Below are 14,037 nucleotides of genomic sequence, written 5' to 3' on the forward strand. Positions count from 1 at the left end.
CTAACTAGCAATTCATCTTCATAACTAAATTTTTAGGGCACGGTAGTCGGTGGACACCATTATATTATTGTCACTGTCAGTCCATATGTGTAGTTAAATAGATACAGGCAATCGTGGAAGTAGGTTTCTTTTCTTTTTATCTGTCTTTTTTGTTTCTTTTTGAATTTTTTCTGTGCCTTGTGAAATTCTTCAATCTTTGCCAATAGTGAATGGTTGTCGATCAAAAAGCTTTAGGCCATGTTCTCTCTAAATGGGAAACTTTCTCCATCCTGAAAAAACTTTCCTTACAAAAATCCGATTTTGAAAGAAGAAGATAGCCGTTGTGCATTCTGTGCCAACTTACCCCATATATAAGCATTAATGTCCTTCCATGGAGGACAGACACACTCAAAATCTCCATCAGAATTTTGGGTTAGATTCTTGCGGGATGTCGACGATTTCATCTCGATGCGCAGCTTGCAAATATTTGAGAAGAAGATGTCCTCCAGATTGCATTTTCTCTCCTTATTTCCCATCCAATGACCCCCAAAGATTTGCTTGTGTTCACAGAATCTATGGTGCGAGCAATGTTGGCAAAATGATCCAGGTATATTAATATCTCATTTTTAATGGTTCATTGTCTTGACAAGCACACACATACTTAAACCCATTCATCAATTGATTTGGTTTGCGTTTCCTTGTAAATGATGCAATCAATGGAACTTGTAACTTTTGTTTGGCGAATTGTTAGCAAACGCCGACCCAAATGAGAGCTCAAGTCGCGGATTCGTTGTACTTCGAGTCGCGATGCCGAATTCAAGATCCGGTGTATGGATGCGCCGGCATCATCTCTTGGCTGCATTTACAAATACATAACGTCGAAAGCGAACTCGCTAAAGTAAAAGCACAAATCGCATTTCTTAACTCTGATGCTAATCGGGAACTGAGTTTCCGACCACAGATCGAAGGTGATTCCAGCTTTAACAACTTACGGACTGGAGAAAGCAGTGTTGGGTAGCATCAGGCGGGCTCTTCTACAACTCCTGGTCCTTTATCGTTCATGTAGAGGGATGGATGTTCATGTCTTTGAAACGAAGAAACCGGGGTCTCTGACCTCTTGACCACGATAAAGCCAGTTTTGACCTTCATTCCAAGTTGCACCAACGTGAGAATGGTCCATTGTTTATTGAACTGTTTTCAAGATTCGTTTCCTTAATCAGTTGTATTTGGAGACAAAAGAAGCAAAAAGACCTTTGTTCATTTATGACAATCTCAATATATACTATATTTGTGGAGTTCATTGAGCGGAGTAAGTGTTTCTTCAAAAGGAGCCGGACATTTTGAATCAACCCGGCTAATGATGTACCTAAACCGGTCTAGCTTGTCTTAAACGAGTTAGACCATTGGAATGATAAATGCAAATGCATTGAACAAACCGATTGATTAAACCGCACACTTCGCCTTTTACTTTAGCTTTCTCATTAACAACTCATCAATTTATGCATTTTCAATCCGATAATTTTAAGTAAAGTTATCTTAAAAAGTATGAGTAAGGTTTGAAATAAAGAACATTGATTGCCGTCTATTAACCAATTCTATAAGCTCAACCGGAGATTGTATTGCTTTGTTGTACTGTGCAGGATGAATGTTAAAAGACTTTCTTTATTTAAGCTAAGTTTTTTCGGCAAGTGAAACTATTTCTCGCCGCGTGTAAATGCTACATTAGCAGCTCCATAAGAGCTCTCCAAAATATTGAAGTTGGCACATGAATTCTTCTTCAATATTCAATGTATTCCCTAAATCTTCTTTTTGCTCAATTTAACTTTGAACTTTCAAGATCCATACAGTATAGTCCTTCATCCAAGTTCTAAGGGTATCGCCACATTACGTGTATTTCGTGGCATGGACTGTCATGTTTGTGTTTACTGGGGCAAATGATGTGAACTGTTACGTCGTTTTCCCAAGTCAGCAAATGTTCTTTTTGGGCTGAAATAATAAGAGATTTATACGAAATGAAAGCCACATGGCACATGCAATTGTCACGGGGCAGCTAGAAATGAAAGCCACATGTAAGTGTTACAGGGCGGTTGATCTAGCATTCCCTTAACTTGTGCGGTCTTAGGAAACTCTTCCCAAGTCCGCCTTACTCACCACATCACAAGGATTCTAGAGAGAGAAGCTCTTAGAGAGAAGCTCTTGATTTCAATTACTTGTTAGATTATACAAGTGAAAGAATGGGTCCCCTATAAACAGATACTCTTGGATTATAACTATAGATCTCCCTTTAATCTAACGGTGAAGACTTTATCTTCCCATCGACTAACTTCCCTATTGATTACAAGAATACTCTAGAATAGTATATATTTCCCATATTGTTCTTAAGAATATTTTGGAGTACTCAAGAAACGCTAAATCCGTAGAAGCTTCAAGGCTCGCCCGGTCATCTTGGACAATTCATTCAATCACTATGCATTGAAAACCTATGGATAGTGACATAAGCGACGTTGACGGTAGTGCGACAAATTTGACGTCAGCTTAACAAAAATTGTGGTCAAGTTAGCTAAGGTGTTAGAATTTCGATAGAATGAATACATTAAGTAGATTTTTGAAAGTCGGAAAATTAAATTGGAAAAAAAATAATTCTGGAGATCAACATTATCTTTTGAATTTTTCATAAGATACACTTTATCCCGGAAGAAATTGATTAGGTCAGGAAATCTGAAGTATCTCGGTCATAACGATCAATAGGGGGCGAATGATAACTATTTTATTTCTAGAATTAATTATTGGTCAAAAATAGATTAGATTTTTTTTTTTGGGTCAAAAGAATTAGATTAGTTTGTGGACAAGTTTCTGAGCAAATAAAAGCGTTTGATAATGATACAAAATTTCTGTTTTCGAAATAGAAATTCGTTCGATAACGGCATAAAATTTCAAAGGTTGCTGGCAAGATGGCAACCGGCAGACAGTGGATCGGCGACTAGGACGCAAGAGAGAGAGAGTGATCGACGAAAAGAATTCTTATTTCTCATTTTTGTTCCATAAATAGAGAAGCTGAAAATTTTTTAACTTCTTTTTTCTGTTCCAAACCTATTTCAGAAACAACTTTTTGTTCCAAAAATAAATAAAAAAATGAAATTGCGTCACCAAATGGATTTCTGTTTCAAACTTGTTGCATTCACGCGCTAGGTTGCCAATAACCTCGTTAAGAGTTCAAACTAAAGAAGTAAATCATGTTCCTTTTTGTCCGAAATTGGTATAAAACTTTTGATGACCATATTTAGGAAATAATTGAATTTGACCATTTGACAACAAACAAATCCTAATTAAGGCCATCTCCATATGGAAAGAAAGAAGAAATAAGGAAAAACAAATCATGTCTACCATTACTAAAATGGAAAGACTTGAGAGTGTTCTACATTTACTAAATTATACAGCGACGTATATGCAAAATTTTATTGTTCCTTGCTCAAAAATAGGAATTTTTCACGTATTGGTAAGTTTCAATAACTGTTCACAAGCGTTAAAAAGGCGATGGTAAAAAAATTACTAGTGACTTAAACTTGTTAGTAACAAACTAAAGCTTTTGCGAAATTATCAAATTTTTTTTTTATAATTTTGAAAATAGTAACTGTGTAACTTTTCAATTTTTGTTTGGATAAGTTACCAATTCTTTGAATTTACTAGGACTTATGTGAAATTACCAATCTAAATTAGAGTGCCCACCCGACTTTTGTTAGATTGAGTTACTAAAATAGCGGTGAGCTACCAACAAGTTAAGAGGAAATCAATAACTTTTCTTAGCAACATTTTTTTCTTTATATTACGCTTATAAAATCTTTCAAAATTCTACCGGCACGGAAAAACAGCCCTCTTCTTCTCATTACAAAATGTCCAACATGGGATAAAAAACTAAAGGGACCTTGTCACGTAAGATCTTAACGATGAGAATGAAAAGGACTACTAAAAACAATCAATCCCAATTGATAGAAAAAGGATAATTAGATCATTGACCTAACAAATATATAAGTACGCGATGGAGGTTTTGAGCTTTGAGAAGGCCGGCCGGTTTACATAATGGATGACGATTCTGGCCGTTGACCAAAAAGATTCTCGCGTAAGGGCCCGATCCGATACGAGCAAGCTATCCACTAAAACCCTCCCCCTCTAAAAAGTATTTGAAAGGCCCAATAAGCTCAAACCCGGAGGGGGAGATAGCTTGACCCGATTGGATCAAGTTCTTCTGTTCATATACAAACAATTTTTTAAGAATTGCCCCAAGGCTCTTTGCTCCTTGGAGGGGAAATAGTCCAGAGCCAATCTTGGAATAAAGAAGCTTTTTGACACTCACGGCCGAGTTGATTCATGCTTCGTTAGTCCATAAAGTAAGGATAGAAGATCTTAGACGTTAATCTGTATATTGTTTACTTTTGTTTACCAAAGGAAAAAAGATGCCCCAAGATGCCTCCGATACGACAACTCGTGTTTCATTATATGAGGAAATATTTTCGTTTTCATTGACTGCTGCGAAGTCAAAATTGCATGAGCTTAATTTAAAGCTGCACGAACATGGCTGCCAAACCAATGTGCTTGAAATCACAAAGCTCCAATCTCTTGATTCAAATTCGTCAAGCTCGATCACCCAATTCTCAAAGTAGTAACAACAATAATGACGATAAATGATAATATACCCTCCGAATAAATGTGCTTTAAACCATAAAGTTCCAATCTTTCAATTAAGGGGGGTAGGCAAATCCGTCAAGCTCGAACACCCAATTCCAAAAAAAAAAAGAAGAAAAAATAGAAAGAAAGAGACATTCTTGACTGTCCGGTGCATGCCAAGAGGATTTAAGTCCTTTCATGGTTTGGCACGAACCAAGAACCCAAAAACTGTCTCGTTTTCAAGCTGCCTCGACACAATTAATCCAACGACATGATCATGGCGCACACAACAACATTAGGAAATGGATTTTGTGAACAAGACAATCCATGCAGCAAAGTAAGACATGGGCTTCTGCAACAAAGACGAGGGTTCAGAAGAGCAACTTCTCGACAAGAACATCTGATTAACATATCCATCCACATTGTCGAGAGTCATTGGAACAACTTTTGCAGCAAAGACAAAAAGTTCAGAAGAGGAATTGTTTTTGAGAATTATGCTCCCCTCGGAAATGCTTCGTTCGATCGGGACGTATGATTTGCATACCGTTTTAACATAGTGATAGTAATTTGTCTGAAACTTTAAGGAAGCTCTTCTAGATAGTATCCTAATCTTTGTTCAACCCTATGCATGGCTCACCTCCCACGTCTCGACGAAGATATATCTTAGGACACAAGGACGCCGCACGTTCCATGCCCTGTGCATCTCCTTTTGTGGACAGGATGTGAAAAGGATTTAAAAGCATATGACTCGTATATAGGATCCTTCATTAAGCTTATCGTCCCCGAAGGTGGCTTTCTAGAGAGCTTTTTCTTTCTTTGTCGAAAACAAAGCACGAGATAAGGCTAAAATGATCTGGAAAAGCATCGGTTTGAAAGTTGGGATTGACGAAGAATTCAAAACGGGCGGAGCACGGTGGAGAAAATATTAGGTACGCGAAGGAGTGCAACGTCGATTTTAAAATATCCCATCCAACACGCGACACGTGTCAAAAAGTTCTGCAACGTGTCGCGTCTACATTCGCGCACAGACTTCACAAGTCTTGTCGAATGGAATTTTGCCCATAATGTTTAGTCCTATGAAGTTTATCAAGAGAAAAGGGCGGCTTTACCCATCTCTGCTTGGCAGCTATAATCCCACATAAAGCTCCGATTCACCTTCGGAAATCTCCATCGCGGAGTGATCGACGGCCTCGAGCTGGTTGGTCAAAGATTGCGCACCGACATGGGCTTGACCTTTTTTGAGCTTCCGCAACCGAAAGAGGTCGTGTCTCCAAAAACGGTGTCCAGAGATAAGGACGCACTTTGCTTTACCTCGATTTGAAGTTAACGTTATTCCGAGAAAGATTTAATGGGAACTCATTAGAGTAAAGCATTTTGAACGGGACAATCTAATTTGGAAGGCAATCTTTATCGCGAGTCAAGATGTCACGCACGCTTTTTTAGCACCTCCTTTTCTTCCTTTCAGATCTCTTTCGTGCTCACGAATGAAAGATTGCTCTAGAAATCGGTGGATATTTAGCGTTCGTGGTTTCTCCAATCGAAGCACCGCAACAGTGCTTTTATTCGTCGTGTATCGAGACTAGAGATTCGATCGATCATAATACACGCACGAGAACAATATAGTGCCCAAGAAAAAAGTACGAAATGAAATTACGAAGAACCCCATGTTGAATGATTCAAGAGTGAATTCAATTGGTCGTTTCAACACTTGAATGCTAAGATATGACTGGTAATTTTCACAGATTCAATGGTACATCCTTAACCATTATGAGAATTATAATACTAAGCACATTTGAGCAATTGATTGGTAAAATCCAAAGCACTGGGTTCTCTCTCACCAAAGAAACACGGATTTTGGAGAAATCATTGGTTTTACTCTACCCATCACAAATCAGTTCAAATAATACAGGTCGTGTGAATCGAACAAGATCAAATGATTACAATGTTGTCATTTGATAAGTCCCACTACTGGATACCAAATGTGATCTGTGTTGCCTAACCCACTTCTTCCACCAAAGGTTGCTCAGCAAAACTAAGGGGAAAATTGTCAAAAAAATGCTAAACTTATTGTACTTTTGTCAATCCAGTTCTAAACCTTTTAATTTTGTCAATTTAGTCCTAAATCTTTTAGTTTTGTGCCAATTCAATCCTAAATATTTTTTTTTGTGCCAATTCAGTCCATCCGATAAATATTAGTCGATCGGTGTTGACAAGACAATTTTTAATAATTATTTCAATTTTTTTGTTCGTTTCTTTTTTTCCTTTTTTTCATTAGGGTCTTCTTCCTCCTCCAGCCATGGAGTCAACGACTAGCTGGAGAAGAGGGTTGGCGGGCCACCGGCGCCACCTCCGCTGGACGAGGCCGCACTCGCCCACCGGCGACGCTATGGCTAGTCGAGCTCGGCCTTGCCCGGATCTGGCGATGCTCGGATTAGCCATGGGAACGCTAGAGAGAGAGAGAGAGAGAGAGAGTAGGGTGGCTAGCTTGGGAACGAAACGAGAGATTCGAAGGTTCGAGTCAAAGGAAGGAATAGGAACAACGACGCCATGGGTGAACGATGTCGAGGCCGGGCCATGCTAGATCTAGGCGAGGCCGAGCTCGTCCAGCCATGGCGTCTCCGTGACTACAACGGCAACGCCATGGCTGGGCGAGATTGGCTTCACCCAAATCGCGGTGAGGCCCGGCCTCGCCGGCGGTGGCGGCACTTGTGGTCCACCAACTATGTCTTCTACTCAAGATCCCAACAGGCCGGTTCATCCTCATCTCCATTACACAAACCAAATTTCCCCTTCTTTAGCCTATCTTACAAGACAGGGAGCCTCAAGATGCCAATGCTTCTAGCAGCGAGGAGTCATAGTTGGAATCATAGATAAAGAAAAGGATCATGGGTTTTCTCAACATCTCCTAGAGCGATTACTACATTGGCGACTCCGTGGCTTGAGGAAAGGAGAAGACTCAAAATAAAAATGAAAAATTAAAGAAAAGAGAAAAAGAAAGAAAATTACAATTTTTTTAAAAACGCCATGTCAACGACACATTAGCGCCTCCGTGCCAAAGTTTGCCGGATGAACCGAATTAGCATGAAAAAAGTTTAGGGTTGAATTGGCACAAAAAAAGGGGTTAGGAGTGAATTGGCAAAATTAAAAGGTTTAAGACAGAATTGGCAAAAGTGCAATAGATTTAAAACTTTTTTGACAATTTTCCCCAAAACTAAGAGTTTATTGATCATGGTATGAGCTCAAATCTAACCCCCATTAAAAATAGGGAGTATTGTCGGGGACGATACAATATTAATCATAGATTTACACACCATCACTGTATGTTTTGCATAAAACACTCATTGATTGAGAGATTGCGTGGTAAAAAATAATTGATAACACTCACAAACTGTCATACTAACAATTTCCTAGAAATTTAGAGTTCGCAATCAAACCTTTCCCAAATTGGAGTGAGTCCATACGAGAGAGGAAGTCAAGAAGGCACGGGTCCTACGATCCGCGAACTGGATGTGTCCTTACGCGGGGCACCCCCAACTCCCTTTGACCGCACTCAAACGCAAGACAAGACAAAGCTGCCAAGAACCAACCTCGCAACACCAGACCGCCACTGGTTTTAAGCTCATGAAACATCTCTCTTTTGGAAGCTAGCAACCCCGCGTTGAGCCGGTCCTCGAACGTGCGTATAAAAAAAAAAATTAATGTAACGGAAAATGCTCAGACTTAGCTAGCTCCCATTTACTCGAAGAGACACGATCGGGCGTTGTTGTGACAATGTCTTTGGCCAATGACACGTGGTTATGGTCCGTGTAATTTTATTTTATTTTTTTGTTTTGTCTTTATTGGGCCTGAAGTAGCGAAAATGGTAAAACGCAGCCCAGGCGTGCGTTTCTTTTGGACTGACCTCTTAACTGTTTGTGTATTATGCCTGTGCCGTCCAAACCATGACATGATATGTTTGCGGACAATCTGTGGGCAACGGACTATACTGTTTGATCCCACCATTTGCTCCAATCCTTGGAGGGCAATTAAGAAATTAACGATGCTGATGAATCCTTAAATTGGTTTCGTTTTTTGGGGTTCCTTGAAAATGGGTCCATCCACAAACTTCCAAAGCCTCGTTTGTCGTTACTCTCCTACGGCTGTGATATTGAATGCTTTCTCCAAAGCACTAGGCTGGCCGCTCCTTAAAAACGCATTATCTCCCGCTTTGACCCCTCTTATTGTAATGCTAAACCTAACACAAATAGTATCTTCTGATATGTATTTGGGGTTGGGGTCAAGAATGCTGTGTTTCAGACTTACTATCTCGAAATCTTAGTTGAGAGAAGGTGATTCGCCGTCGCCCGCTCGGCTGAGCCGGCTATTACAGGACAATGCACCGTGAGGCATGGCATATTGCAGAGCATGTCCCATTCGTCTTTTTCTTTCTTTTTTTTTTGCCACTTTTCTTTGGTTCTTTGGGCAAAAGCGCATGCCGAATGCCTTTGTTGTGGGGACACGCCGACCTCCAACCTATAAAACCCCCCTCCACACCCCATTCCTCAAGTCCCCCCTAAATTCTCCTCTCCCTCTCTCTCTATAACGTAGTGACAATGTGTCAGCAAACATCTCCTCTCCTCTGCCACGAAGAAGAAGACTACCGCCACCTGCCTCTCTCGATCAAAGACCAAACCATGCACGCACCATTGACCCAGAAACACCCACAACACAAACAAACCCAGAAAGAGCAAAAGACCCATGTCTCTCTGGTCGCAAGAGAAGTGAAGTCCATAGCCCAAATAGCCCTCCCCATGATCCTCACCGGTCTCTTGCTCTACTGCCGCTCCATGATCTCCATGCTGTTCCTGGGCCGCCTCGGCGAGCTCGCGCTGGCCGGTGGCTCCCTTGCCCTCGGCTTCGCGAACATCACTGGCTACTCCATCCTCTCCGGCCTCGCCATGGGGATGGAGCCCATCTGCAGCCAGGCCTTCGGTGCAAAGAAACATGCCCTCCTCGGCCTTTCCCTGCAGAGAACCGTTCTCTTGCTCATGTTAACCTCATTGCCCATCTCTTTTCTGTGGCTGAACATGAAAAGGATCCTCCTTTTTTGCGGCCAGGATGAGGCCATAGCAACAGAGGCACAATCTTTCCTCCTCTACACAATCCCTGACCTCTTGGCCCTGTCTATCCTTCACCCGCTTAGGATTTACCTCCGGAGTCAATCCATAACTCTGCCCCTCACATTCTGCGCCGCTCTCTCCATTCTCTTGCACATACCCATCAACCTCCTCCTCGTGACGCATCTCGGCCTCGGGATCAAAGGCGTGGCGCTTGGTGGGGTCTGGACTAACTTCAATCTCGTAGCCTCTCTGATCATTTACGTACTCGTCTCCGGCGTCCACGAGAAAGCGTGGGGAGGCTTCTCCTCGGACTGCTTCAGGGAATGGAAGAACCTGCTGAACTTGGCCGTACCAAGCTGCGCTTCGGTGTGCCTCGAGTGGTGGTGGTACGAGATCATGATCCTGCTATGCGGGCTGTTGGTCAACCCGAGAGCAACGGTGGCGTCCATGGGCATTCTGATCCAGACCACCTCCCTCATCTACATATTCCCATCCTCTCTGAGCTTCAGCGTGTCGACCAGAGTCGGCAACGAACTGGGTGCGAACCAGCCTTTGAAAGCCAAGCTCTCGGCCATTGTCGGCCTGGGCTGCAGCTTCGCGCTCGGGCTGTCGGCCCTGGTCTTCGCCGTCACGGTGAGGAACACATGGGCCAACATGTTCACTCGAGATACGGAGATCATGAAATTGACGTCCCTAGTGTTGCCCATAATTGGGCTCTGCGAGCTCGGAAACTGCCCACAGACAACGGGCTGCGGGGTGCTGAGAGGCACGGCGAGGCCGAAGGTGGGAGCCAACGTCAACCTGGGCTGCTTTTACATGGTCGGAATGCCGGTGGGCGTTGGATTGGCGTTCTTTTGCGGGTACGACTTCGGGGGGCTGTGGCTCGGCCTCTTGGCGGCGCAAGCGTCGTGCTTGGTGGCCATGTTGGTCGTCTTGGGGTTCACGGATTGGGAACGCCAAGCGCAGAGAGCCAAAGAGCTGACCAGAGGCGGAGACCAAGCAGCAGCTGTTGATGACAGCGAAGAGGTCGAGGCGAAGAAGCCACTCGTAGCAGAAATCAAGGAGGAGGAATCATTAAATTTATCAGGAGAATCAGAGGATGCCGATCATGATGATCACCACTCATCACCTGTCTGAGCCCGTCACGGTGGTTTTGCTCAATTTTGTCTCATCCTTCTCATTAGTTTAATCAAATTTTTGTCCCGGGTTGTACAGAATGGAAAATTGGATTGGGAGGAGAGAGAGAGAGAGAGAGAGAGAGAGAGAGAGAGGAGAAAACGAAGACGTTCACGAATTATTAGTGTCTTCTTTAGCATTCAAGATTTGTGGGAAGTCGCCGGAATTTAGTGAAATGATGACCAGTTAAAAAAGGTCAGGACGACTCCAATCTTGTAATTTACTATGTAGAAATATTAATTGAAAAGTTAGGGCTTCCCCATTTTTCTTCATGGCATGGGAGACAGAGCAAGTCAACAGTTACGTGCGAGGAAAATCATGCCGGAAACCCGCATTAAGTAATTGGTGACGAGGCTGTTGCCATAAACGGAAAGGAGCAGCTTCAATTCCACCGTCTCCGTAATTCTTTTTCCAGGCAATTATTTTTACCTCGGTTAATTTGGATAGTCGGTCAAGTTTTTTTTCAACTATACCAACCTAAAACTGAATGTGCATTGTATAAGTAATGGGTTACATAGATTGAGTACCATATAAAGATCGTTTTAGACCCTTCCCCCCCAAAAAAAAGCCTATACGAACAGATTAAAAGTGCCAAATAAAGATTAGCCGAACCTGAAAATTGGCCGGATAGAATACCGTTGGCCTCGTCGGTGTCGACTTTCTCCAACCAAGTGTTTGAGGCCATGGACGGCCTTGTCCACGGTCATTGACTCGACAATTGAGCCGTGGTCCATGTGTGCTCTTGTATGAAAACCAATCGCTGTCGGGAAGCTCTCAACTGCTTTAGCTCTCACCATCAAAAGAGATTTCCATCTAAAAGTTTGACTGGTCAACGTTGAAGGAGGAGGAACGGGGTTCACCGGCTTTGGCGAAGCTCGTCTCTTTTATACATACTTGACCTTTCTTTTATTAATTGAGTTTCGACTTCAAATATTAAAGATAGAAAGTTAATGTGAATTTACTGCAGAAAGGTAAGGATGATATTTGGTATTTCGATAACAAAAGATAGGAAGATGCCAAACGTGGTAAAAAAAAAAGATATCTTATTGAGATTCACCAGTTAAATTACACCGTAAGTTTCAATTGGATATTCACATAAATTAGACCTAAATGGAATTCACCAATTAAATTATATCCTAAGTTTGAATCGGATATTGACATATTTGGGACCCGGACATCAAATCATTAGTATCTTTAAATATGTAATAAAAAACTTGTCGTGTCACTTGATAGGTCAATTTTCTTGTAGAACATATTGACATGCGCATCGAACCCGAGCTCAATTGAATACGTCAAGGTTGCAAACGGCCAGCTAGTGTACCTTTTGCAGGTGTGTCTTCGTACGAAAAGCCAAAAAAAAAAAAAAAACAAAGCTTCTCAATCGTTTTATTGTAGATAGGAAAGATAAAAGAAGCCCGTCGGCCGAACACAGATAAACTGGCATTTCTCCTATCGATCCCAAGTGAAGGAACGGATCTCAGTAATATATACGTGCATATACGCAGCGAATTACACCAAATTACATGCTCAAATCTTATTTGAATTACTGATCGGAAAAGTATATCACGTAGAACGAACATATCTCGATAGCCACAAATTAAAAGCCTCAATCGCTGGCGAGAAAGAATCCAGATCCGCCGATGGTTCATTCCTCGAAAGAAAAAAAATATAGAATTTTCGAAAAGAGTTTTTTTAACGATGGAATTGAACGACGTGCGTTTTGTCCAAGAGAATATATTATCTGCTATCTCTTGGAATTGAATAGGAAAAAAACCTATCACAATTACAATCAATTAAAATCTACTTTTATTTGTTTTTTTTTTATATGATAACTGATATTATAGAATAAAGACAATTTTCCATCACCAGGAAAAGCCGGTGGTGGATTTTACTCCACTTGAAAGATTCCCTCCCCAAAAAGTCAACCTTCGAAATGATCTCAGTGTGTCAGATTCCAGACACCCGAAACAGCACATCTTTTTGCTCGGACAAAGGGCTGTCTGTACTATTCTTCCAATTTCACTGTCTGGTGGCACCCGAATCCGATCCGTTTCGAATGTTTTTTTTTTTTTTTAACGAGGTATTTATGTCTGTTGGGCATCTTCCTTATAGCCTTTAGCACTCTCGAAAGTGGAAGACTGTTTCTCATTTGCTAAATGCTCGCTTTTTTTAACTTTTGATCATGTCAACTTTTAAATTTTGCGTAACCGAGATCCTTGATCTCGCATCGTTTTCTAACGAAGTCCCTTTTGGCCCTAAATTCGATTAATAATTAGTAAAGGTTAGTGTGTTTGTTCATCAAAGTTGGTAAGAGACGATGTGTTCGCCACTTTGGATATATTACCTAATGCGCGAGGATGTAAACCTCGCGAACGATTTCTAGGGCCATACTATTATTGTCTCTTTGTTTTTTGTGTGTGTTTTGGCTGATTTATACACAACGAGGTATGCATGAGAAGAGGAGCGCTAGGTGAAAAAGAGACTTGTATGGAAAAATAATGCTTTCGTGAGCGGTCAACGTATCTAACTTTTTTAATAATGCAGTGGCTTAAACCATCGAGTAAATGTATCGTTAATCCGCCGCGCCGATGGAGCTCACTCATGATTGAGGTATCGAACTTCTCCTGTAGAGGATCCTCGCCACTTCCTACTTGATAAATAGAAAAACGATAAAAAGAAATTTATTAGTTAAAACTACAATATCAATAAGCTTATCAACCCACCCTTATAATTATGAGCTCGGTCGTTTTATTTAAATAGTTGATTGAAGCTTCCCCCAACACCCCCCCCCCTCCCCGCGGCGGGGGGAAAGTCAAACCTGGTCGAGTCAACCCCGTTTTGTGTTTTTTTAATCTCAAGTGCAGGCAATGCGGTCTTAAAAGAAAAAGGAAAAAAAAAAACAAAAATCTTGTGAATTTCTTGTGCTTCTTTTCGCCGACGGCATCTGATAAAATGCGGTTTGCCTCCACTCCAGATTACTATATCAACCGACCGGCCACCGCAATGTGCTTCCTCCTAAACCCTGAATTATATAAATTAGCAAGTAGCAATGCACTGGAAAATCTTTGTTAATTTTAATTTTCGATGAAGGACAAATTATAACATTTTCCACTTTTACCAA

At 41.5% G+C, this 14,037-nt stretch overlaps 2 protein-coding genes across 2 annotated transcripts; both read left to right on the plus strand.

Annotated features, from left to right (window-relative positions):
• Positions 1 to 427: 427 nt before the first annotated feature.
• LOC115742787 (LOB domain-containing protein 24-like) lies at positions 428 to 997 on the plus strand. The gene is made up of 2 exons (XM_030677282.1): positions 428 to 586; positions 731 to 997. Exons 1-2 carry the CDS (start codon positions 428 to 430, stop codon positions 995 to 997), a joined length of 426 nt encoding a protein of 141 aa, XP_030533142.1.
• Positions 998 to 9,205: 8,208 nt separating this feature from the next.
• LOC115742595 (protein DETOXIFICATION 49-like) lies at positions 9,206 to 11,112 on the plus strand. The gene is made up of 2 exons (XM_048271484.1): positions 9,206 to 10,976; positions 11,012 to 11,112. The coding sequence occupies exon 1, from the start codon at positions 9,234 to 9,236 to the stop codon at positions 10,875 to 10,877; it is 1,644 nt and encodes a 547-aa protein (XP_048127441.1). The 5' UTR covers positions 9,206 to 9,233; the 3' UTR covers positions 10,878 to 10,976; positions 11,012 to 11,112.
• The last annotated feature ends 2,925 nt before the right edge of the window (positions 11,113 to 14,037 follow it).

This window comes from Rhodamnia argentea, chromosome 10 (genome assembly GCF_020921035.1).
Source record: "Rhodamnia argentea isolate NSW1041297 chromosome 10, ASM2092103v1, whole genome shotgun sequence".
NCBI lineage: Eukaryota > Viridiplantae > Streptophyta > Magnoliopsida > Myrtales > Myrtaceae > Rhodamnia > Rhodamnia argentea.